This window comes from Lacerta agilis, chromosome 4 (assembly GCF_009819535.1).
Source record: "Lacerta agilis isolate rLacAgi1 chromosome 4, rLacAgi1.pri, whole genome shotgun sequence".
In the NCBI taxonomy this organism is placed as follows: domain Eukaryota; kingdom Metazoa; phylum Chordata; class Lepidosauria; order Squamata; family Lacertidae; genus Lacerta; species Lacerta agilis.
The window spans coordinates 70,197,134-70,220,446 of NC_046315.1; the positions used below are offsets into that span (position 1 = coordinate 70,197,134).

At 40.9% G+C, this 23,313-nt stretch overlaps 2 protein-coding genes across 3 annotated transcripts in view; one reads left to right on the forward strand and one right to left on the reverse strand.

Annotated features, from left to right (window-relative positions):
- CYFIP1 (cytoplasmic FMR1 interacting protein 1) overlaps positions 1-23,313 on the forward strand; it is a 59,641-nt gene that overhangs the window by 25,864 nt on the left and 10,464 nt on the right. Inside the window, exons 16-25 of one of the 2 annotated variants that reach the window (XM_033147511.1) lie at positions 937-1,084; positions 3,142-3,298; positions 4,563-4,659; positions 5,564-5,640; positions 5,743-5,851; positions 7,146-7,265; positions 7,947-8,146; positions 13,023-13,110; positions 20,233-20,376; positions 22,596-22,686. In XM_033147511.1, the coding sequence (XP_033003402.1) occupies positions 937-1,084; positions 3,142-3,298; positions 4,563-4,659; positions 5,564-5,640; positions 5,743-5,851; positions 7,146-7,265; positions 7,947-8,146; positions 13,023-13,110; positions 20,233-20,376; positions 22,596-22,686 (1,231 nt within the window). Of the gene's footprint in view, positions 1-936; positions 1,085-1,326; positions 1,481-3,141; positions 3,299-4,562; positions 4,660-5,563; positions 5,641-5,742; positions 5,852-7,145; positions 7,266-7,946; positions 8,147-13,022; positions 13,111-20,232; positions 20,377-22,595; positions 22,687-23,313 lie in introns of both variants that reach the window. The other variant, XM_033147510.1, reaches the window with a different exon arrangement.
- On the reverse strand, positions 14,935-15,707 carry FNDC9 (fibronectin type III domain containing 9). Its single transcript, XM_033147515.1, has one exon. It carries the CDS (start codon positions 15,655-15,657, stop codon positions 14,989-14,991), a length of 669 nt encoding a protein of 222 aa, XP_033003406.1. The 5' UTR covers positions 15,658-15,707; the 3' UTR covers positions 14,935-14,988.

A 23,313-nucleotide genomic window follows, 5' to 3' on the forward strand; every position in this document is an offset into this window, starting at 1 on the left:
CTGATATAGTAGCTTCTTCAATATTTTAAAACTCAGTTAAAAGTTTGAACACATAACGTGGTAAACGTGTGACTTAGCCACAATCCTGAGATGGTGACAACGTAAGCAATTGCATTTTGGATTTGTTCATCATGAACCCATGCTGTGCTGTGAAAGAGTTTTGAAACCTTAAAACTTTTCAAAAGTACATTGTTATATGGAATGGAGACAGGTGGACAGGGGAACTCTGAAGTTCAGTGGTGGTGGGGGAACTATTTCTTGTTGGTGCAATACTTTGGGTGCAGCTGAAGTTTATTGTAGTATAAACTTGTCACCAGTGTACCCCCCCCCCTGTGATTCTCCTTTTTACAGTCTGTTCAACCCTTATCTCTTCCTTCCTTCAGCTCTTTTTCTTTCTCATAGTATAACAGCCTATTCATTTTTGAGAGATAAGAACATTCCAAACACAGCAGCCTTGGAGCCATCTTGCTATGTAGTTTTGTGCATTGCTGCTATTTATTTAATTTATGAATCACTTTCCCATAAAACATTCCAAAGAGATTTTAGTGCTACAGCAGGTAACATCTTGCTGTATCGCAACTAGAAATCTTCATAATTGGGGAAACAAATTACCAGTGAATTTTGCCCAAGACATTGTGTATTTTTATGACTTGTAAGGGATACAAGGGTCCAAATGGCATCTTCTTATAGGCAGCATTATCCGCCTTTACAAAATGAACAGGCAAAACAACAAACCCTGTCCACCTTTGATGTAGACCAGGGTGGCTTCTGCATACTTCACTGTCTTGCTTATTCCTGTCTTAACAAACTAATAGACATTTCTTTTGGTTTTGTATTTTCTCCTTTTCTTATTTACCCATGTGGTTTGTTTTTTTTAATTAACGGACTCTCTCTTCTTCCCCCTTTTTTGCCTCTTCCTTCTCTGTTGGTTTTTAGCTCTACATGGTCCGCACTATGGCAGAGTCCTTGAACTCTGCTGAGCTGTTGAAGCAGCTCAGATCTCTGGGAATGGAAAAGTTATTGCATGTGATAAACAAGTTTCTGAGGCAGTCCTACATCTATCCCACTCTTTTAAACTATGGTGGTAAGGCATTACTTATTTTTTTTAATAGTGTGGTGACACAAACTGTTCTATTGCAAATTGTGGGGCTTTCTTCTTCTTTCTCCCCTCGTCGCCTTAGGTTTAATGACTTTTGAACTTCCTTATCAGGTTTCAGTTTGAAGTGGAGCAGTCTTTTCGTTGGGCAGTGTGCATCTGTAATGCTGAACTAATGTTCCATATTGTGTTTTTCCCCCCTGTCACAAATGTTCTGTTCAATAACACAGCTTTACATGGTGAGAACCATGTTAGAGTCCCTCATTGCTGACAAAAGTGGCTCCAAGAAAACTTTGAGAAGTAGCCTTGAGGGGCCCACCATATTGGACATAGAAAAATTCCACCGAGAGTCTTTCTTCTACACTCACTTGATAAATTTCAGTGGTAAGATACACAGATGATCAGTGTCCAGCTTTAGCATGTCCTAATACCTCTAACATAACCTGGGAATATGTTTCCGATTTTGTGTGGCTTACTTTTGTTTTAAAACGATGGCCTGTCTGCTCTTGGAAGCAGGGATTCTGGGCTACATGGACCCCTTGTCTAATCCAGCAAGGCACTTCCTATGTTCTTAATGTGTTGAAACATTGCAAATAACACTGGAATTAAGAGGTTAGATGCTTCATATGCTTTTCCAGTTGGCACGACTTTCCTTTCTTTCTTTGCAAAAATTTCAGTGTAATAAGAGGTCCCAGTATTGAAATCTGCTTAAAATGGCAAAAAAGTGTCTGCTAAGTCCTTTTTCTTCTTCTTCTAAAGAGAGAAACCTAATGTCATGCCTTGGGTAAAACAGTTTTCTTTGTTTTGGCTGCCATTCTCTCTACTGTTGGCTGTAATCGGAAGCATGTTGTTTTAGTGGATTCACCTACTGACATGTCTCTAGTCTAGTTGTACCACATTGTGTTGTCTTTCCAACTCATGCTGTTATTGGAACTCTGCTTTGGATGGGAGGAAGAGTTTATTCATGTTTATAGTGTTGTCGAAGCGCACAATGCTCTCTTTCATTATTCCTAGTGCCCTTGTTGTGCTTCCCAAGTTCAGTGATTCCCAAACAGTGAATTCGGGACCCTCTAGTACCTTTCGAAATAGGTCCAACACCAGCAATATTGGGCTAGCACAAATCAGAATGACAACAGAGCAGACAATCTTTGCTCATTTCTGCCAGCTGCAATAAACGTCCATGAAAGCAAGGCTTCCTATATGCGCACATCAGACAGGTTGCTGAAAATTTCTCTGTACCCAGCCCTGGTAAATGCTACAGGGAACACAAGGCTGTAGATTCTACCCTTCTGCAGTCACCTCACTTAGGTTGTCTGGATTATATGCTTCCAAATCCTGCTTACATGCCATTGCCAAGGCTGAAAAGGAGACTCCTTAGAGGTCTGAGGTATGCACTTTCGATAACTCTTAACAAAAGTTTGGGAATCACTGCTCTAGTCGACTGAAAACACTGCTGCTATGACGAGCCGGAAGGAACCTTTGACATATCTGATAGTGTCTTACGAGAAATTTCACTTGCTGTAATTACTTTCTGCCGCTCCAGATTAAAAAAAAATGTACTAATTTTGATCAGCACATACCATACAGAGTGAGAGAATTCCACTGCTTAATTGAGTGAATAGAAGGATGACATACGTCGCTAGACTGTCCCCTCTCTTCTGCACTTCCTTATTAACCAAGTCCGGGAAATGTGGCATTTGTGGCATTGGCACAAGCTGGGTGACCAGTTTAGAATGTGTGGGCATGCATGTGTGCGCCACTAAATTGTTGGGTTGGCCATTCTTCCAGTAGTGTTTTCAGTGATGAAACCGTTTGTGCTTCTGGTGGGTGGTTGTTAATAGCAGCTGTGTTAAACTTTGCAGGCTCTCCATTTGAAAAATAGTTTTGGTTTCTTTTCCATGCATAACTCTAGTCACCCTCTTTCACTTTTGTTTGTTCGTTCATACAACACCTGCACCGCTAGAATAGTGCTGCTTCTGTTTGTACGTGTACTTATTTTCTCCCTCATAAGAGTATTGATTCGGTGTCTTTTCTTCTTTCATAAGAAACCCTGCAGCAGTGCTGTGACTTGTCCCAGCTGTGGTTCAGGGAGTTCTTTTTGGAGTTGACAATGGGCAGAAGGATCCAATTTCCCATTGAGATGTCTATGCCTTGGATTCTGACTGACCACATTTTGGAGACCAAGGAAGCGTCGATGATGGAGTAAGCCTGATGTGATTCTATCACTTGTTGTTGAGTAGTAAATGCAGAAAATTCTGATGATGATGAGATTAGAGGCTTAGTGGGGTAGTCTTAAGTAAGCAGAATAGGAACCTCTTTTTCAAGTAAGAAGTTGAAAGAGGACAGGTGGCACCCAGAATTACCTCCTCTCCACTCACTCCACTCACCCACTTTTTCCAGCTTCAGATTGTCGGAGCAGCCAAACATCCCCCCCCCCCCCGGTTGCTGGGCTCTGCCTGTTGCCTTCTCAGGTCATCTTCAGTACTTTGCCCTAAGATTTTTCAAGGCCTCCATTGCCCACTTTACTCCTGGGCTAAGGATGGGTTCAGTTTTACCAGTCATTTCCCTCTTTTTCTGCTTGTAACATTCTTCCTCCACTTCTAACAACCACTTTAGAGCTCCTTGGTTTGGTTCAGAAGAGCTGCTAGTGTTGGAGTAGCCTGCTCCAACAATTCTAAAAGGTCGTGAGGTTTGGAAGAGAGGATAGGAAGTTCAGGGCTGAAGCAGCAGAGGCCGCCAGAAATGAAGAGACTGCAGTCAAAGATTTAAGTGCACTCCAGAACAGCGAGTGAGCCTTCTCTCCCTCGAACAGAGGCAGGGGCTTTTTATTACAGACTTGTATAACCACGTAGGCACTCAAACCACCAATAACAGTTAAACACAAAGGCACTTCCTGGCGGGAAATAGCTCCAGGGAACGTTACAGTCAGGGCACTTCCTGGCACGCTTTTCCCAGAGTGAAGGCAACTCTGTACTAAACGTAGCTCCATGTTCGCTGCCAGAAACAACTCTACAAGCATAGTTCTATATTCTCCAGATCTATTTCCTTCCTCCGCGCGCGGGAGTGCTGGAGCGTATTCCCACATGCTAGGGTACTGGATTGCTAGTGCTCAAAAAAGAACACTCTTGACACATCCTTAGCTACCTCTAGCCAGTCTTTGTGCCACAGAAGTTCCCACGGCCTTTTCGTTTTGGGTAATGTATATTGGAGCATCCCTTCTTCCCACTTGTAGTCATGACGCTTGGAACAGGAGTATTTCTAGGACTCATCACCAGCTTTGCACAATTATATGCTTGCTAGTTGCCAGAATTTTGGAATGGATAACTTTTGCGTTTTGATGTTGTACGCTCATTGTATTCATCTGTAGCAAGTCTATTTTTTTTTTGTAAGGTGCTGGGATGTTATGTTGGGGGACAGGAATATTTTACACCTGTGCCTGAAAAAATAACATCTTCTCTTCTTTCAGATACGTTCTGTATTCTTTGGATCTTTATAATGACAGTGCTCACTACGCACTTACCAAATTCAAGAAGCAGTTCCTCTATGATGAAATTGAGGCAGAGGTAAGATAATTGAATCTGTGCTGATGGTTGAAAATCTGTTCAGCATCAGCGCATGCGAGAGAGTTTATTATTAGGTAAAGGTGAAGAGATAGACGTGAGGAGAATCTGAGTGAATGACAGGCACACAAATGAATGTTCACAACTCCATAATTTGCATGCAGGGAACAAGCAGTAGTGAATCTAGCACACAGACATTCCTCATGTCTAGGTCATTGGAACAAGATTTCCTGCGATCCATTGTCACCCATGCGTGATATTACTTTATTATTAAATGCATTTTCATTGCCTTTCTACTCACAAAAACCTCCAAGACAGTGTATAGTTTAAGCAGAACAACGCAGGTTGAAACACCTAGTAGAACGAAGCCGTTATTAAAACCAGAGAGTGGAATTTACAACCCATCAAAAACCAGGTGGAACGAAACAGTTTTTACAGCCCACCTAAAGCTGCTCCCCCCCTAACTTCCCGAGAGAGGGAGTTCCACTGTTGGGCATTGCAGCAGAAAAGACCCAATCGCAAGTACTGACCAAGCTTCTCTGTGTGGTGAGTTTGAACTGACTCCATTAAGAAGCATTGTGCTTGAAGCTGCATGGATGTGTGAAGGCCCATACAAGCATAAGAAACTGTCTTATGGCACAGAGGTCAGACTGTGCCTCTCTAGATCAATGCTGCACATGTGTGCTGCTTGTTGCTGTTGATATGGTGTCCCCTTCGTGTATGGAGCTCAGGGCAGTCCTGTTTCTCCCCCGCTTCATGCACACACACTCATTGCCTACACCCTAAAAGGGGTGCCCGATGCAAATGGAAAACTTACTACAGAGGCTGTAGAAGTGGATTTCCAAAGGGAAACGTGCTTAAGTAAATACCGTGTTTTAACTGAGCAATTCATATGTTGCGTCTTCAGGTCAATTTATGCTTTGATCAGTTTGTCTACAAGCTGGCAGACCAGATATTTGGTTACTACAAGGTGATGGCAGGAAGGTAAGTAGTCGTGTTAAGCAACTTTTTAAAGCGTTCATGTTGTGATTTTTGAAATGCAGCTTTTCATCAACTGTTCATCAACTGTTCTCCCTTTCCAAATAGCCTGCTTTTAGATAAACGGTTAAGATCAGAATGCAAGAATCAGGGAGCAACGATTCCCTTGCTAACATCTAACCGGTATAATACACTCCTAAAGCAAAGACATGTTCAGGTTAGTAAGTATATGGCATTCTTGGACTCTTCCCCCCCCCCTTTCTTAATTACCTCTCCTTCAACCCCACTGTTGTGATGCTTGAGGCCCATCTTACAGTTGCTTTAAATGTATGAGACGCAAGCTTGTTTTTCGATCAACTTGGCTTTGGAAATCTTTTGGCAAAGTCTCTGACGAAAGGGTCTTAAAGTAAACCTAGCAGCTGAGTGGGTTGTTTTCAGTCCTGGTTTAAGTCACTTATTTGATTAAAGTTTCCAGCTTTGTTTTCTGAACAAGCAAGCATTCTAACTGGGTGCAATTAAAATATATAGTTGCAATTCAGGAGACTCTTTGGATGGAAGATCGAACAGGATCTAGTGCAGGTTGGCAAATGTTTCTGACTCCCTGTGTGATGATAGCAACGAATAACAAAAAGGCTCTGTGCTTCCACCCAAATAGGCTGCTGAAATGCAGAGAGCTTGAAGGGAAAGGAATCGGGATTGGATTTGGATGTGAAAGGACTTTAAGCCCAGTTCTGGTACTGAAAACCAGTTCCTAGACTGAGCATGCCCTTGGAGGCACCTTAATTCTAAATAATTGCTCCCACTAAATCAGGAAGGGGGAACTTTGCCCCCCCGATGTTACTGACATCCCTGGCCCAACATCCCTGGCCATTCCGGATACGGCTGATGAAACAACATCTGGAGAGCCAAAGGTTCCTCACCTTTGCCGTAAATGAATGCTAAGAGTATTGCTGTCCCACTGAGCCACTTTTTTGCACCAGAGTCCAGTTGTTGGACCAGTTGGGTTTTGTTCTAGATCCTTCAAGCCTGTAGTCTACCCGTCTTCTGATTTATACTGCTCAGGACCAGAATACATAGCCTCTGCTCATGCAACCCATCTGCCTTTTTGCACTACAGAATTTAGATCTCCTTAAGATAGCAATTGTGAAAGTCCTACTTTCTACCTCTATACATGTATGTAACATTGCTAAACAACAAGGAACCCTAAAAGGCAAGAGCTGGTAGTCAGTAGGCAGAACATTACACACAGAAACTAGGTTTCTGTGCAGTTTGATTTGCTAAGTATTCATAATTTGCTCATTAATTTACTGTAATGCATAGAGCAATCCTAATTCTGCCTTAGCTGAGCCACTGCTGCAGTCAAAGATGATCAGGGCAGGGTGGAATTTTTTTCTTTTCTTTTAACAGTGATGTAAACAAGATTGTATCCTATATAGGATTGCACATTCTGTATAGATTTGGGAAACGTGTGAGTGTGTGTACATATTAATTTGAAATTTCTTTTGCTTCAGCTTCTTGGTCGGTCAATAGATCTGAACCGCCTGATCACTCAGCGAATTTCAGCAGCCATGTACAAATCCATGGAACTAGCCATCGGTCGGTTTGAGAGTGAGGACTTGACCTCCATTGTCGTAAGTGTTAAGGCACATGAGTGCTGCTCAGATTCATGTGAGGCCAGGAATTGGCTGAAGATTCCAAGTTCAGCAATGTGTCTTAAGCTGATGCTTTCCTAATATTGCACCAGGTTAATGAGGGGAATGGAGGGGAACTCTTTGTAACATAGCACATCTCTCTCTCTCCCTCTCCCTCCACTGCCAAATGTTACCTTGTCCTTGACTGCTCAGATGTACTTGGGATGAGAGGAGGCGAAACAACTCCAGTATTTTGTGTGCCTAGTTTTATGGCACGGCTTATGGGAAGCAAAAGTTTAAGAGCTCTTAATGTCAAGAAGTGTAGTTTTTAGTTCAAGAAGCTCCTCTTCCTTAAACCTGTGTTAATAAAATATAGAAATTTCACCCATGGGCATTAATTGGGACTCTGCGGAGATACATAAACAAACCCTTCAGATGCAGTTGTCTGCTATTAGGAAGAGATTTTAAATATGGAAGAATGGTAACTCCTCTGTGGATTTTATTCTGTCTTTAAAAAGCATATAATACTTGACTGTTGGCTTATAATCATGTCCAGATTTTTGTGGTCACATTCTTAAAGCTTCTGTTTTGTTGTAGACTTTGGCAAGATTTTCAATGCGCCCTTCCCTCCCTCTCACTGTCTCTTTCCTTCCTGCTTTATTTATTTTTGCTTCTTCTCAGGAATTGGATGGACTGGTTGAAATAAACAAGTTGACACACAAGCTTCTGAGCAGATACATGACTCTAGACAGTTTTGATGCCATGTTTAGAGAAGCCAACCATAATGTATCTGCCCCTTATGGAAGAATCACCCTTCACGTCTTCTGGGAGCTCAATTATGATTTCCTTCCGAATTACTGCTACAACGGGTCCACTAACAGGTTAGTGTGACATTTTGTGTGTGTGTGTGTATGTGTGTTTAATTGCATTTAGCCTCACTGACTCTGATACTGACAACATTTGGAATCTACCTTGGTTTGCCAAATAGCTACATCTTAGTGGTTGCTCCATAAACTTAGAAGCTTTGTTAAGAGCAAAAAATAATTTTACTCTGAATACATTGGGAATAATAATAATAATAATAATAATAATGTCCATTTTAAAACAAACAACTAAAACCCTAGCCTACGGTTCTGCGTGTTCAGGGACTTTGTCTTCTATGACAAAGATTACACTAAACATGCACGACTGCTTTCTTTTCAAAGAAGAAAATGAACTCCCTGCAGCTGCAGTGCTCAGTGTACAAAGAGGAACTGTTGGCTTTTGGCCTAAATGTTTAAGAATATATAATAAATTACAAGCAGTTTAGTTGCCTCCTCCAGCTTCTTTTCATCCAGCAAACATCGGATGATTTTACATGTTTCCACCCCACATGCATTATTACATATACGCTGGTAGTTTTTTAATTGTTCTCATTATGTACATTTAGTGGAATGTCATCCTCTATTGTAGCCTACAGTTTTATATGATGAAACTGTTATGCATGAAGAGGAAGCTTGAATGAACAAAGACTTGGTTGGAGGTTATTTAAGCAGAACAGACTATGTAAAAGAAGTGTAGACCCTGAGTCGCGTTTTCTATGCCTACTTAAAACTCACCTGCTCACCCAGCTGTTTCCTGGCTATTAACTTGCTTATAATCAGTATATATTTTTCTGGGGGTACTCAAGGGTACACAGCATTGGCATCTTCCCCTACCCCCCAAAATGTTAAAAATGTGGCACTTACTGTAACAACGTAATGGTGCAGACTGGCACCTCCCCACCAAAAAAAGAACACCTGCATAGGTGTTCCCTGCCAACCCTGTCTCAAAGCAAGTCCTGGATGCCTTGCAGGGAGGTGTGCCATACCACAGTGTAGGACCAGAACGAAGAGTGTTTGGCATGCCGTGTACGTAGGTGCTAGTGACACTTACGCTAAGCCAATCTTGGGATCTGTGTGTTTATGTGCACACTGGGTCTTATGTTCACTGAGCAAAAGTACCTTCTTAATTGGGTGGGGGAAATGAGTCACTGCCTGAACCATTCTTCAAACAGCGGCTGAACATAGTTCTTACACTTACCAAGTTCTGATTGTTGGGCCCTGGAAGTCTTTTGGGAAGAAAATCAGCTCAAGTCTTTCATAAATATCAGATAGATCTAAATAATCATGTGCATGAAGGAAATAGCTACTAGTGGCTGCTGCCGCAAGAGGTACCGCAATAGGACGTGGGTGGCGCTGTGGTTTAAACCACTGAGCCTCTTGGGCTTGCCAGTCGGAAGGTTGGCAGTTCGAATCCCTGTGACAGAGTGAGCTCCCGTTGCTCTGCCCCAGCTCCTGCTAACCTAGCAGTTTGAAAGCACGCCAGTGCAAGTAGATAAATAGGTACCGCTGTGGTGGGAAGGTAAACGGCATTTCCATGCACTCTGGTTTCCGTCATGGTGTTCGGTTGCGCCAGAAGCGGTTTAGTCATGCTGGCCACATGACCCAGAAAGCTGTCTGTGGACAAACGCCAGCTCCCTCGGCCTGAAAGCAAGATGAGCACCATACCCCATAGTTGCCTTTGACTGGACTTAACCATCCAGGGGTCCTTTAACTTTTCCCTTCAGTAAAGATACCTTGCAGATGCTCAATAGCAGAAGTCTTTTCAGACCTGGAACCTCCTTTTAGTCTAAGCATGTTTTTCTTATTTTCCAGCTGCTCCCCAATTTATTTGTATGGTAAATAAATGTATTTATTTGTACCAACCCTATACAGCAGTTCTCAGGCTTCTACTTGTGCAACCTCTTGAAACAAGCCTTTGCACTAGTGGAATATTGCACTAGTGTGTTTACCTTCACTTGCCTCAGCAACCCTCCAGGATGAGGTACAGTTTCTGTCACACATTGGACACTGCCCTCATTTGCACCTTATCATTCCTAAGGAAAATTGGTTGTTCTAACATATTTAAAAAGTTCTTCTCTCCACACACACACACACACACACACATGTATGTATATATGGCATTCAGCCGCTAACTCACTGGGAATTCTTAATTCTGTGTAGAATTACTTGATGCTAGAGAACTCAAGTTAGCAGGATAATCAGATATATAACAATAGGCAGGTTATACACAGTCACTATATTTATGGCCTTAGCTGCTGCATTAGCTAGAATACATTTAATCTTTTGCTACAAACATATTTTATTGAGCCAATTGTTTGTTTTCGCTTAAAAAAAAACAGCTGCAAACTACGCCCATTTTGTTCTGTGAATTTTATATTGATTTTAAATTGTTAACAGGTTTTTCTGCATTTGCAAAAAAGCTTTTTATGACTAGAGTCAAGGATTGAGGTCATTCCTGAAAAAGCATTACGTTAAAACTGCACTTTAAGCTGCACTAACTGTTTGTAATGGTTTGCTTTTGATAATGAAGTGAGATTAAATAAGTGGGTGGTGTGCTAGTAAAGCAAGCGGACATTTACTAATTGCATCTATTTGTATTTGGTCTTCTGTGCATCTATAAGACCAAATGTGAAGGGTGTCACCTGGGGAGCATTAGCAAGGAAAAGAGAAAGAGAGGCATTGGAATCGACAGCAAATGTCCATGGTGCTCCTTACAGGATTGCAGTAGCATAATGGTCAGGGCTTTTCCTGAAAGTAAGCCCCACTGAATACAGTGGGACTTCAGGTAAACATGCCTACAGTTACGCTGTAAGAGTGTGAGTTTTAAGTGGCTTTAAGCAAGTTACTGTTCCTAAGTCACAGCCCCGAGATGCTATATAAATATGTAGCTGCATAATAAGCAAGTTATGTTTCTGCTTCGTCTTGGATATGTTTATTATCATAAGATTTGCATTTTCCTCATAGAGGAAATAGGGGAGTGGGGGGAGAGAGTGCTGCTGTACTCACGTCCTGTTTGGCAACTTTGGCCATTGTGAAAACACTATATTTGACTAGATGGGCCACTGGCCTCATCCTGCAGACTTTTCTGATGTTCTTATGATATCAAGGAGTAATACTCAATACCAAGAAGGAGCACTTTAGAACTCCTTACTCATAATGTGATGGTAATCTATACAAAAACAAGCCTGTAAGGTAGGTCAGTATTACCTTCCAGGGATACTAGTCTTACTCTGTTTGATCCTTTTACTGTTTTGATACATCAGTGTTTGGGAGTAATACTTTGCACACTGTGTTATTGTACCACCTTGTCCAGCTAATGCAGATTAGAAATATTATTGTCAGTGCTTTGTACCACCTGTCGCTAACATTCAGTAAAAAAAATTCGTAGTTGTATTTAGTTTTATTTAGATGGTGCCTCTCTTGTCTGAAGCTCATGACTGGAATTGTACTACCCGAAAGGGAAATGAAAACACTTTAAAAACCTGGGTGGTGTTTTTGTCAGTTGCTCCCACCCTCCCCGCAAAAAGGGTTGGTAGCATTTTGATTTGTGTAATCTACTTTACGTCGACTGCTTAGTGCTCTGCTGATGAAAATGAGTAAATTGCTAGGAAAGTCATCATCCAGAGATTAAAAAGTGGCATGACCTGATTATATTGATGCATGCCAAAAAAAACACCTACAATTTAGCAACATAGCGTAGCAAAGTAGATTTGGGTGAAATAGTTTTATCGGAGAAACTAGAAGGAAAACACATCATACTGAAGGCGAATCTGTATTATTAATTTGGGTATTTTAACTCTGTAGCTGTTCTCTCTTAGCTGTTTGAACATGTGAGAGAAATTGTAAAAGTTAGCTGAAGTTAATACAGTGGTACCTCGGGTTACATATGCTTCAGGTTGCATACTCCGCTAACCCAAAAATAATGCTTCAGGCTAAGAAATTTGCTTCTGGATAAGAACAGAAATCGTGCTCTGGCGGCGCAGCGGCAGCGGGAGGCCCCATTGGCTAAAGTGGTGCTTCAGGTTAAGAACAGTTTCAGGTTAAGAACGGACCTCCGGAAAGAATTAAGTACGTAACCAGGGGTACCACTGTACAGGGAATGTTGGTGGGTCGAAGCCAGCCTGTGTGTTCTAAAAGTAGCCTTCAGGAGCTACTTAAATTACTGAAGATATCTGTAACAGATCCTTGCCAGTGGCTAGTACAATAAAGTTATTTGGATTGGACAAGATGGCGGGGGGGGGGAATGAGTGTAAGAGAACTGTAAAAAAAATATCTTAACACCACTTCTGTTTAGTGCGGGCCATTCAACCACAGTGTGTTATTGATCAGTATATTAATGAGTATTGATTGTAAGAGGTTTTTAAGGGTTGCATTTAATAGTGTACTCGTCTGATAGTAAGCTTTCCATCAATGGGAGGGAAGCAATTGTTGGCAATTCCTGCTCTTCTTTTACCTCCCCCTTTGCTGGTAAATCTCCCCCATTTTGTTGACAGAAACCTTACTGATTAGATATAAACGTGTGTATCAAGAGACAATAGCAAAAAAGGTGCATCAATAAATAGTGAAACATAAACCAAACAGTAGTTAGTATGGGATCATATCATCATGTCAGTAATTGCAATCCAAATTATACTCTCTTCCTGGAGGAATCCAAAGCATGAACAAATAATGGACTTCTAGTTAGCATGGAAAGATCCAATCCCCACACCCGTTTAATGTAATCAAATCTTCTGTTCTGGAGTTTTCATATTATCTACAGAGTATATAAATCCTGTGATGCATGAGAAAAGATTTCCCCATCATATCCCTCAGAGTTTCAGCTCCACATTAGAAATAAGCTGGCTGTTTTTGTTTTTTTCCAAATGTAAATAGTTGTGTTGTTTGATTTATATAGGTTTGTTCGAACAGTACTACCATTTTCCCAGGAATTCCAGAGAGATAAGCAGCCTAATGCACAGCCACAATATCTACATGGATCAAAGGTTAGTATTTTCCCATACTTGTTTTTTTTCTGTGGTAGATGCTGGGAAATTACACCCCACAGCTTAGGAGCTATTTATATTTGCACTGTGTTTCTTTATTATCTTCTATCTTAAGCATATTTGTACTGTATAAATCATATGATATAATTATTTGTTTGATTCTGAGAGATACACTAGGTAAAAGTGAGGATTAATGTACAGAGGTAATGGTCCATTTCAGACACAAACAATATAGGATTTTGGCTTTTGTGTTTTGCCCCTCTCCCTTGCGTGTACTGATCACCTTTGTTTTCCCCCCTGGTTTGTACAAACTATAGTTTGCTGTGGCATCAGAATAATAGAGCAAACCATTTATTGCATCCAAAGCAGAACTGGAAATTGTGATTGTGATTTTAAGTTTCTTGGCAAATAGTAGCTCATGGGACAACTGAAAGACCTAATGCAGACTTACTCTGAGTTACAACCCCAAAAACAATGATTTTCCATTCCAACCCAAAAAACAATGATTTTCCATTCCCATTTCCATTCCCAAGCACTATGTGTGAAATATAAATAATCATAAATGACTGGGGGAAAATGGTATTCAACGCAGCATCTTTAAATTTACAGGGAGGAATCAACCTTTGAAAATAACCAATGAAAATAAACCCTTATTAAGTGTTAGGTGAATGAGTAGTCTCCTAAGAAAGACTCGTTTGGTATTTATTTGGCAAACATCTACCTTGTGTGGCACCTGAGGTTTTTTTAATTTGTCTATCTTAGTTGTACAGCCTGTTAGATAATCCACATGCCAGTCTCCTTTATGGCATTAAAAACTGGAATATGTCCCAGATTATTTACACATTACTGTGTAAACTAAAACCGAAATATTTACATGTTGTGAGGCTTAGGTTAGTACATTAGCAAAGCAGTCCAGAAGAGACAGCTAGATAGTTAAATGTTAAGAGAAGCATCTATAAAGTACTACAGTATTCAATGAAACATCTGTACACTTCTCTTTATAGTTGCACAAAGGCATGTTAGCTTGGACCATTGACACACAGTACATTCCAAATGTAACACCACAAGAATAACTGGTATATGACGATAACTTTTAAAAAATGGTACCACTCCTAGCAAAAGCAGGGATAGAGAACCTCTGGCCCTCCAGTTGTTCTTTGAACATCCTTGATCACTGGCCATGCTTGCTGGGACCCATAGGAGACAGAGCCCAACAGCATCCAGGTCCCCCATCTCTGAGCTAAGGTGTTAAGAGGAAGAAACTCTGCGTGGAAAGACTTCAGGGTAGAATTCAGGGACTATTTGAAAGCAGGATAATCTCTTGACACACCACTAAGATCCCATTGCCTTTTTTATTGATTGTTTACGCAATAGTTTGAGATGAATGAACTGTTATAACCTATGTGGATACCATTTTATAGTTGTTCCAATTGACACATGTTGGCTAAGACACACAAAACCAATTCTACGCTCGTAGGGGAGTTTTGGATCCAAGTGTCATGGCAAACGGCAAACCCTATTTGAAATCAGGGAGGGTTTCTACAGTTCAAAGAAATAAATGACGAAACATTGAGTACTTTTGTGGCATGCCTGAAGTAGCTCCTTGAATCCCAGCTGTTGATTCGTTGTTTCCTGTCCCTTGCCATGCTTTCCTAGAAAAATCAAGGAGGCTATTATATACCTGTATCTGCCCCCTATGTGGGGTTTTCTCTGTAAAGAAATAATGATGAGATGATTTAGCTTTGTATGCTGCGCTGCAGGAGATTGTGATTTAGGGGTGTGATTGTGTTCAACAGGGCTTTCAAGGAACAATCCTCAAGTAGGTTTCAACATACATATTGTTACACACAGCAAAACACCTGTCCCAGTTAAGGATATCTAATTTATGGCAGATTGACACACAGACATAGGCACAAAATCCTGACTTTTGGAGCTCAGCATGGTGGGCTTCTCAGATGTTGACGGATTTGTAATTATGGTGGCTAGTTGGACACCATCTGTATTTCTAATTTCAACTCGTTGGGCGTGCTGGGTCTGCTTGTTGAATTCCTCTGAACCACACGATTCATTTTTTGCCCATGCCTCTCCCTTATCTTCTGGTGCGATGCTTTGTCTGTCTGAACTCTCTCTTCTTCTGCGGCACCATAGACGCAAGCAACCATAGACAAGGATGCCAACAATGATGAGAAGCAAGACCGTGCTGGTTAGCCATATGCCCACGGCCAGGTCTTTCTTTTTGTTGCTTGTGGATGCCGGGTCTTGTTCAGGGGTGTTAAAAATTCTGCACTGGTCACTGGATGGGTTTGCCGACTGGCACGTTACACACAGAATATAAGTTGTTAATGGGATCAGATTCTCAATGACAAACGAGGAACGGCTAGCTGGCACTCTCTCCTCTTTCTGAAAATGGTTCCTGGTGTATCCTGACAGCATTTTGTCCCAGTTTGGATTGTACATGATGCTGTAAAAGCTGTCAGTGCAGGTCGCCATTTTGGGCCAGATTACTAGGGCTGTGCTTCCTGTTATGTTTTGTACTGTTATCCCCATTGTGATACTGTCTTCTCAGTATTTCACTTCTGCAAACAGCGATAATCCTTAAGATTATGAATCAGGAGACCAAAAAGTTTCAATAAGCACAGTTGAGAGGAAAATGAGAACTGCAGTTCTGGAATTTAAGGGTGGGTTGGGGAATAGTTATTAGAAAACATTACTTGTATTCCTGAAAGCATTTTCATACAGCAAGCTGAAGATAATTTAATTTATAATAAAATGAAGTCAAATGAGACAAGCATGTGTCATTCAGGCATTTACTTACTACACCACTCTTCCTTTCAAAAACAAAACAGAAGCTCAGAGAGGCTTACATGAGGCTCCTAGTGGCCTTCCATCCATGCACCAGTCAAGATTTTTTTTTTTTTAATTAAGCTACAGGCCTGGATAAAACCAGGCTTCTTAGATTCTTGCTTCAAATCACTCAATGCTGTTGGAGTCATAAGACATAATTTGAAGTGCATTTCCTATTTAGTTGGAAATCAAGTTTCTTAAGTGGAATTATTTCAAAGTACTGTAATGGAATCTTAAGTCCCTTTATTTTAATGATGTTTCATTGGGTATCTAACCAAATTAGCCATTGTTGTGCTTCATTTTCCATTCTTGCCCCTTGCGCTTCCAAGCAAGCCAAGGCAGTGAAAAACCTATGGTGTAAAATGAAGCTTTTGATTGATGCAAAATACCATCAAATCCAAATTTGTCAGGGAACAGATCTCGTGTTCAAAGACAAAAGCTTGCTGTCTGTCCCACATTACTTACGGTTTTGAAATTTAATGCCACACTGACCTCTTTATTAGTTATAAGGTGATAGTGTAGAATTTGCTAAAATACCACTGTGCCATTCACACACCCTTTAAAGTTGCTATAAACATTCCACTTTGACTTGAAATATGTGAATTGCACTTCAGATATAAAGGATTTAGCTTTCAGAGAAAGGGCTAAACCTCGTTTAGCATCCAGAATTTGCTATAGTTGTGAGAACAAACAGTAACTTCTTGCAGGTGGTTTACACTGCCTTTTCCCCTGCACACTTTTCCCCAGCTATGCCCATGCATGTGAAAGTATTGTGCAACTTGATTCTGTATTAAAGCATTGCATATTAGTCATATTTTAAGTAAATGTGACAAGGTATTGTTCATGACTAATAATATTCAAGTAATAACTCAAGTAGTTCATGCAGAATTACTCATAGTCACAGAAAGGAATCTGTTTTGCACCAACGTATTGAATTATACTTTTAGGCTAATACATGGGTTCTCCCCCCCCCCCCCACCTTGAAATTAGTTAAAAATATTATTGCCTATAGTTGACATTTAAGACAATCATTTGGGACCTGTTTTTCTTCCAGTTTGTGTATAAAATTGCTGTATAAAAGACCTCACCAATAAGTTTGGGGTGCGTCACTAATTGCTCAATAGTATTAAAGGATTATTACATTTGTTGATGTCATAGAGTTACTGTAAGTGAGAAACGTACCTTATTTAGGTTCAGTACTAGACCATAGCAAAATCAAATTTTAATTATATTAAAAACAACCCCCCCTTTTAAAAAGAAAAAAACACCTAAGTCTCCTGAGAACTGATTTCTCAGAAACACTCCTTCAGAGTTTGTAAGTTTTAGGTTCTTAGGAGAAATATAATTATGTTTTTGTTTTGCTCCAAGCTGAGATAAACAAAAGTAGAACACCTTATTTTTTAAAAATATTGGATTTAAAATAAATTAAAATATTTGATTTTCAATAAAGTAAAACCAAACCCTGAGCACTAGAAGCTCATTTTCTCATATTTTTATGAAATTAACAGTAATGGCAAACCTGCTGAGATGCACCACTGTATTAAACAGACATAAATTATTATAGGAGAGGTGCCATCAAATGCAGAAATGATTTTGTATTTTATTATTTTTACCAGATACATTTAAAGCTGTAAATCTACATTTATTCTTCTGTTTAATATTGCATAGTTCAGCTTTTAATAGGTTAGAGTTAAAGTGTGTGATTTGAGGCTTATACCTCTTATCTGTGTAGTCTTCAAACAAAACAGTCTCTCACTCTCTCTTTCTCATATTCATATATATTCTCTCTCTCTCTCTCTCTCTCTCTCTCTCTCTCTCTCTCACACACACACACACACACACACACACACTACACACAAACTCACTCCATCCCTCTTGCATATTCATATACATATAAGTTTTCTTTACTGAATTGCTGAGGGAGAGTGCCCTGTGTTATTTTATCCAGTTTTTAAAAGTCCATACTTACCACCAGTGTAAAAATCCTGAGGCTCTCATCAAATACTTGAGGGAAAACGTCAGCTGGGTTCTCAGTATCCTCCTTTGAGCAAACAGCTTTCTTCATGGTCCGTGGTTTTGCCAGTTTCCCCCTAGCAGCCTACATGGACCAAGTTCTCCTTACGTGACACTTTGAGAGGGATGCGAGCCATGAGACCTCCTTTGTCACCTTTCTGCCAACCTTCATACGCAAGGGCATCCTGTCTTAAGTGTTCTGTTGCCTAGGTTTTCCGAGGAGAAAAGCAAGTCTTCACTTTCTCTTGCTTTTTGCTCCCTGTTAGAAATTGGGCTGCTGGAGCACTCCAGTTAGGTTCTTCTTTTGTGCTGCCTGGGCTCGCGTTGCTGCTGATGGAAGTGAATAATGCTCTGTTCTTCGGTGACATCACTACTTAAACTCCTGGGCTTGGGGAGGAGGGGGCGTAGCTTTAGGAAGAGCATTTTGACTTGGTTACCTTGAAGCAGCTTCTGTCAGACCACTGCTATTAATTTGTGTTCTGTATCTCTAGTTTATACGGGTTTCCCCCTTAAAAGCAGTTTCTCTCATGTTTGGCTAACATATACACACCGACATTACACATTAGATCTGTTACGTGTACATAGCATTTCTCGTATAACATAACATTCCTTGTATAAACAGTTTTAAATCTTTATGTATCATTTCTGAAATATTCAGTGCTGACTGCTTGTTGGCAACATTTCTCTCTTTAGTAGACAGTTGTCATGCCACTACTTCCTTCTGGAGCTTTTCTGTTGTACTATAGATCGTGGGTGTGTTTGTGTTTCTGTGAAAACACACACATACAGTGGTACCTCGCTAGACGAATGCCTCGCTAGACGAAAGGCATTCGCTAGCGAAAGGCTGTCTCGCAAGACGAATTTTCCTATGGGCTTGCCTCGCAAGACGAAAAATTCCCGCAATTCCCCCCCCCCCGTCAAACCGCTCTTCCCCCGTTGGTGCTTCGCAAGACGGAATTTTCGCTATACGACAGCACTCGCAGAACAAATTAATTTCGTCTTGCAAGGCACCACTGTATATGCACATGTACAAACATAGATACAGTATGTAAAAGGGGAGAAATGGAATTTAATCCATGTAGCTGTGCATCCACTTCCAGCTATTTTTTCAGAATCATATTTGCAACTCATTGGAAAAAAAGTAAAATTCAAAGCCTTCAACGCAAATATAAAAATAGGAATCTCATTTAAAAACCAGAGTTGCTGCGTTATTTTTTTCCATCCTCGCAACACCAAGGTTGGAAATGCGGAAAGAAGGGGGGAAATTATGTTTTAGAGCCAACTGCATATCCCGAATGTAATTAGAAGACCTAATATTGTAATTAGATATAGAAGCAATGTAGCTTTGCTAAGATCCCTCCATAAACCATCTTTCTGTGTGTATATACCGCAGCACTCAGGAATCTGCTATACTCCAGCAAGCATTCATTTGTAGCTTGATATTTCAATAAAATATTATCTGTCAACAGGATTTAATTTTACCCGGAAATCTTTCGTGCATAGATTTCGATAATCTACCATTCATCAGCTGCTGTAGCTCCCAATTAAGTATGAATTGCTCCTAACGTAATTGTTTTACACAGCACAGGGTTACAGGTGCACTTTGGGAGGATATAGGCGATCCTTTTTATATTTTAGTTTCTTCCATACATATCCCACCAAGCCAGCATACATGTGGTTCCCAAGCATTGACCTATAGCTCTCTTCTCTTGGGCCTCAATTTCCAGGTTTCTCTGCTTAATTCTGTATTTCAAATAAATCGAAACACCTACCAAAAAACAACATTAAGCCTGGAACAGGTCATAACACTTTTCACTAAACTTTACTTAGTTTTCCTTTAGCTACAGGTGCATTTTCTTCCAGTTCATATTAGCAAATTTTAAATTGTCCTAGGGTTGCTTAACTACTGCAGTTTGGTAATTTCAAAACGGTGTGATATTTTTTTCCCAGTTAACAAAGGGGGAGGTCAGTGCAAGGTTTTCACTTTGAGTTTGAGAATATGTTTGAAAATTCTTCTGTCGGAATTCTGGTTTTATATGTCAGTTAAATGCATTAAAATAACTTCAGCATATTCTGTTTTGTTTGTTTGTAAGAATTGTGTGTTACCTTTTTTACAGGTGAGAGTAGAATGAAAAGTTGATCCTTTTCTTCAGTTTTGAATGAAAATGTTTGATCAGAAAAATAATGTTGTTTCCTATGGAAGGATCTCCTGACAGGGAGAAAGGTCTGCCAGCTACAATTGTGTGTGTTTTTCTTCCTCTTTAGGCTTTGAATCTGGCCTACTCCAGTATTTATAGCAATTACAGGAATTTTGTTGGCCCTCCCCATTTCAAAGTCATCTGCAGACTCTTGGGGTACCAAGGCATTGCTGTGGTAATGGAAGAGTTACTGAAAGTCGTCAAGAGCCTGGTACGTTGTCCCACATGCTGTTCTTCATTTCAGTATCAATTTTAAGGGAAGGTGAATTGATTCTTCTTGTTCAGTTCACTGAGCATCCAGCAGACATTTACCTGACTGGGCAAGCACAAGATAACCGTACGTGCTTCTCGAGGTGCAAAGGAGAATAGTTTGAGAACAGCAAATAACCAGGAGGTGGGGGGCTTGTGTGTCAAGAGACATACCTGATGTGTCTGATACTTGAAAGCATCATCACACATTTTAACATTTAAAAACCATGTGAGTGCCTTGCATGAAACAAATTCTTTTTTTTGAGGGGAGAGAAAAAGAAATTGTGTGTGTGTGTGTGTGTGTGTGTGTGAGAGAGAGAGAGAGAGAGAGAGAGACACTCTAGTACTTAAAATGGTTAGGAAATGAACAGACATTAAAATCTTGCTATGTAAAACTCATTGGCTGGCACAATTCTGCCTACAAAGACAAAGTAATTTGAATCTGGCCCACAATTATGGTACTTTAAATTGGGTTTAAAATGCTGCATGTTCATTCACACCCCCTTGTGGCAGTTTGACTTACAAAAAAAAAAACCACATTCACCACCATTGGGACCTTTTTTCCCTAAGCCTATGGGAGAGAGAGAAGGCATGGAGAAGCTTAAATGACTATATGTGGATTGGGGGTGGTAGTGTAGGAATGTATGTGACTGGGATGTCCTTCCTTGACCATTTCTGCCCTCCATCTACCACTAGTATGCAGCCTCAACTACTTTCCCTTGAGGGAATGCTGACTTCAGCTTAAGAGAAGGTTCCTCAGCCCTCTCCTAAGTATTGTGTTAGAGCCAGAAGATTTTCAGAAACTCTGTTTCTTTTATAATGAACATCTTCAGGTTGCTGATTACTCACACACACACACTTACTGGTTAGAGCAGGCGTAGGCAACCTCGGTCCTCCAGATATTTTGAAACTACAATTCCCATCATCCCTGACCACTGGTCCTGTTAGCTAAGGATCATGGGAGTTGTAGTCCCAAAACATCTGGAGGGCTGAGGTTCCATATGCCTGGGTTAGAGCAACAGCTAGGAGATTTTCTCTCTCTTTCTCCTTTCATGCCTTCACGGACATTGTTCCCGACAGTTAATTATATAGTGGGCAAAATAGGAGAACCTATCCATTAGTGTGTATCAGATTGACTTTAGTTAGTCTTCAGACCTGAAGGCAAAACAAGTGGTTGGCATACTAGGAAGACCCTTTGCTGCAAAATTATTAAAGCTCTTGGGTATGAATCACATTTCATAAGCAGACAAGATTAAAAATTGGTCTCGGTGAAAGAACACCCACACACCATTGTAGTGTTTGTCTAGAATGGCTCCAGGCTAATATAAAACTACTGGTTATTTCTGGGTTTTGCCTTTACAGGGGAACATTGGGCCTGCTTGTGCATGGGAGCTTCCTCACTCCTTCTCTCCCACTGCAGCCCCATGCACACAATCCAAGATGACTCTCCTGGTAGTGAGAAGGGTAGACTTGGCGAAAGTTAGGGCAAGGCACCGTGCAGGAAGTAGCTTGAGCAAAGCTACTTTTGCTTGTTTTAGGTTATTCTCCCCCGCACCCACACACTATAAACACCACATTCGAGGTCTTTCCTGGTGATCTCCAAACCATAGGAGAGCCTCTTCATGGGCTTTTCAGTTATTGAGTACCGGTAGATATTAAAGAGGTGGGGAACGTTTTTGGCTCTTTACACCAGATTCTTACCAAGATTCACTTTGTGAACCAAATTAAACTGTTGGGTGGGATTGCCTACCTTTCAATCATATTATGCACTTATGATGTCACGTGATTGACAGGTGGACATTGCCACCCACCTTTCAAAATCCCTCATACTGATTTTCAAAGTGCTCAACAGCTAGGTGGTTGTCAGATATTTTGGAACATGCTGTAGCTTCAAGGCCCTTCTGCTGCGTACAAAGAACTTTAGGACAGCCTCCGCACTCCCCATTGAACCTTCTGTAAGCCCTTTACAAAAGCGCTCTTTGAAGGACCCTCCCCCTCCTTCTCCTTTAACTATTGGAGTGAGCAGGCAGGCAGCAGGTGGTACGGGGCCAGGGTTGAGGCAGAGGATAAAAGGGGCTGCATTTATGATTTGGAGTAGTAATATGCCAGCTCATGTGTATTGTGTGTCACAACTTGACTTCTGTTTTTCTTCAGCAATACTAATCACCTGTGTTCTTGCAGCTCCAAGGCACCATTCTTCAGTATGTGAAGACGTTAATGGAAGTGATGCCGAAAATCTGTAGGTTACCCAGACATGAGTATGGCTCCCCAGGTAAGTTACCTTTCAGATCATGTCATTCCAATGTTAAGAGCCAGTTTTGTTCCTTGGCTTTAGTACATTATTTAACAAACAGTTTAGAGAGGCAAACAGTACTGAACAATTTTGGTTCTCACATTGTCGTGCAGTGTGTTTCCATATTTTCTCAAAATACATTCTGTGGGTATGAGGGCAGAACCATCTCTGGGGTGGTGGCAAATAGGGGACACCACCCTGGACCCCTCGCCTTGTGCCAGTGTTCACAGTCAATGCCCGACCAGACTTCTCCATCTGCCATCCATCTGGCAATGCTTCCCACCTCCTCCCTTCCTATAGCATGGAAGGAGGCGGAAGGAACTCACTGACAATGCTGCCTTTAAACATTAGAAAAATAAAAAGTGTAAGCCACAGGTAGGGGGGTGGGTTCACTGCTGCTAAAGCGCCAGCAAAACAATGGGCAGTATCCAACTAGACAATTCTGCCAGAGCAATGTTTTTGTTGTTGCTGTTGCTGCTGTGCAATAGAACCTTCCCGCCCTCTATTCTCTTCCACTGTACTGCTAAAAGCCCTTGTGTCAGTGGAGCTATTTAGTTGGATAACACCCAACGACAAAAAAGTAAGATGTGGGGAGCATGGCCCACC

Coding starts and splice junctions, on each gene's coding strand:
- FNDC9 (XM_033147515.1), bottom strand. CDS start 15,657: ATGGGGATAACAGTACAAAACATAACAGGAAGCACAGCCCTAGTAATC.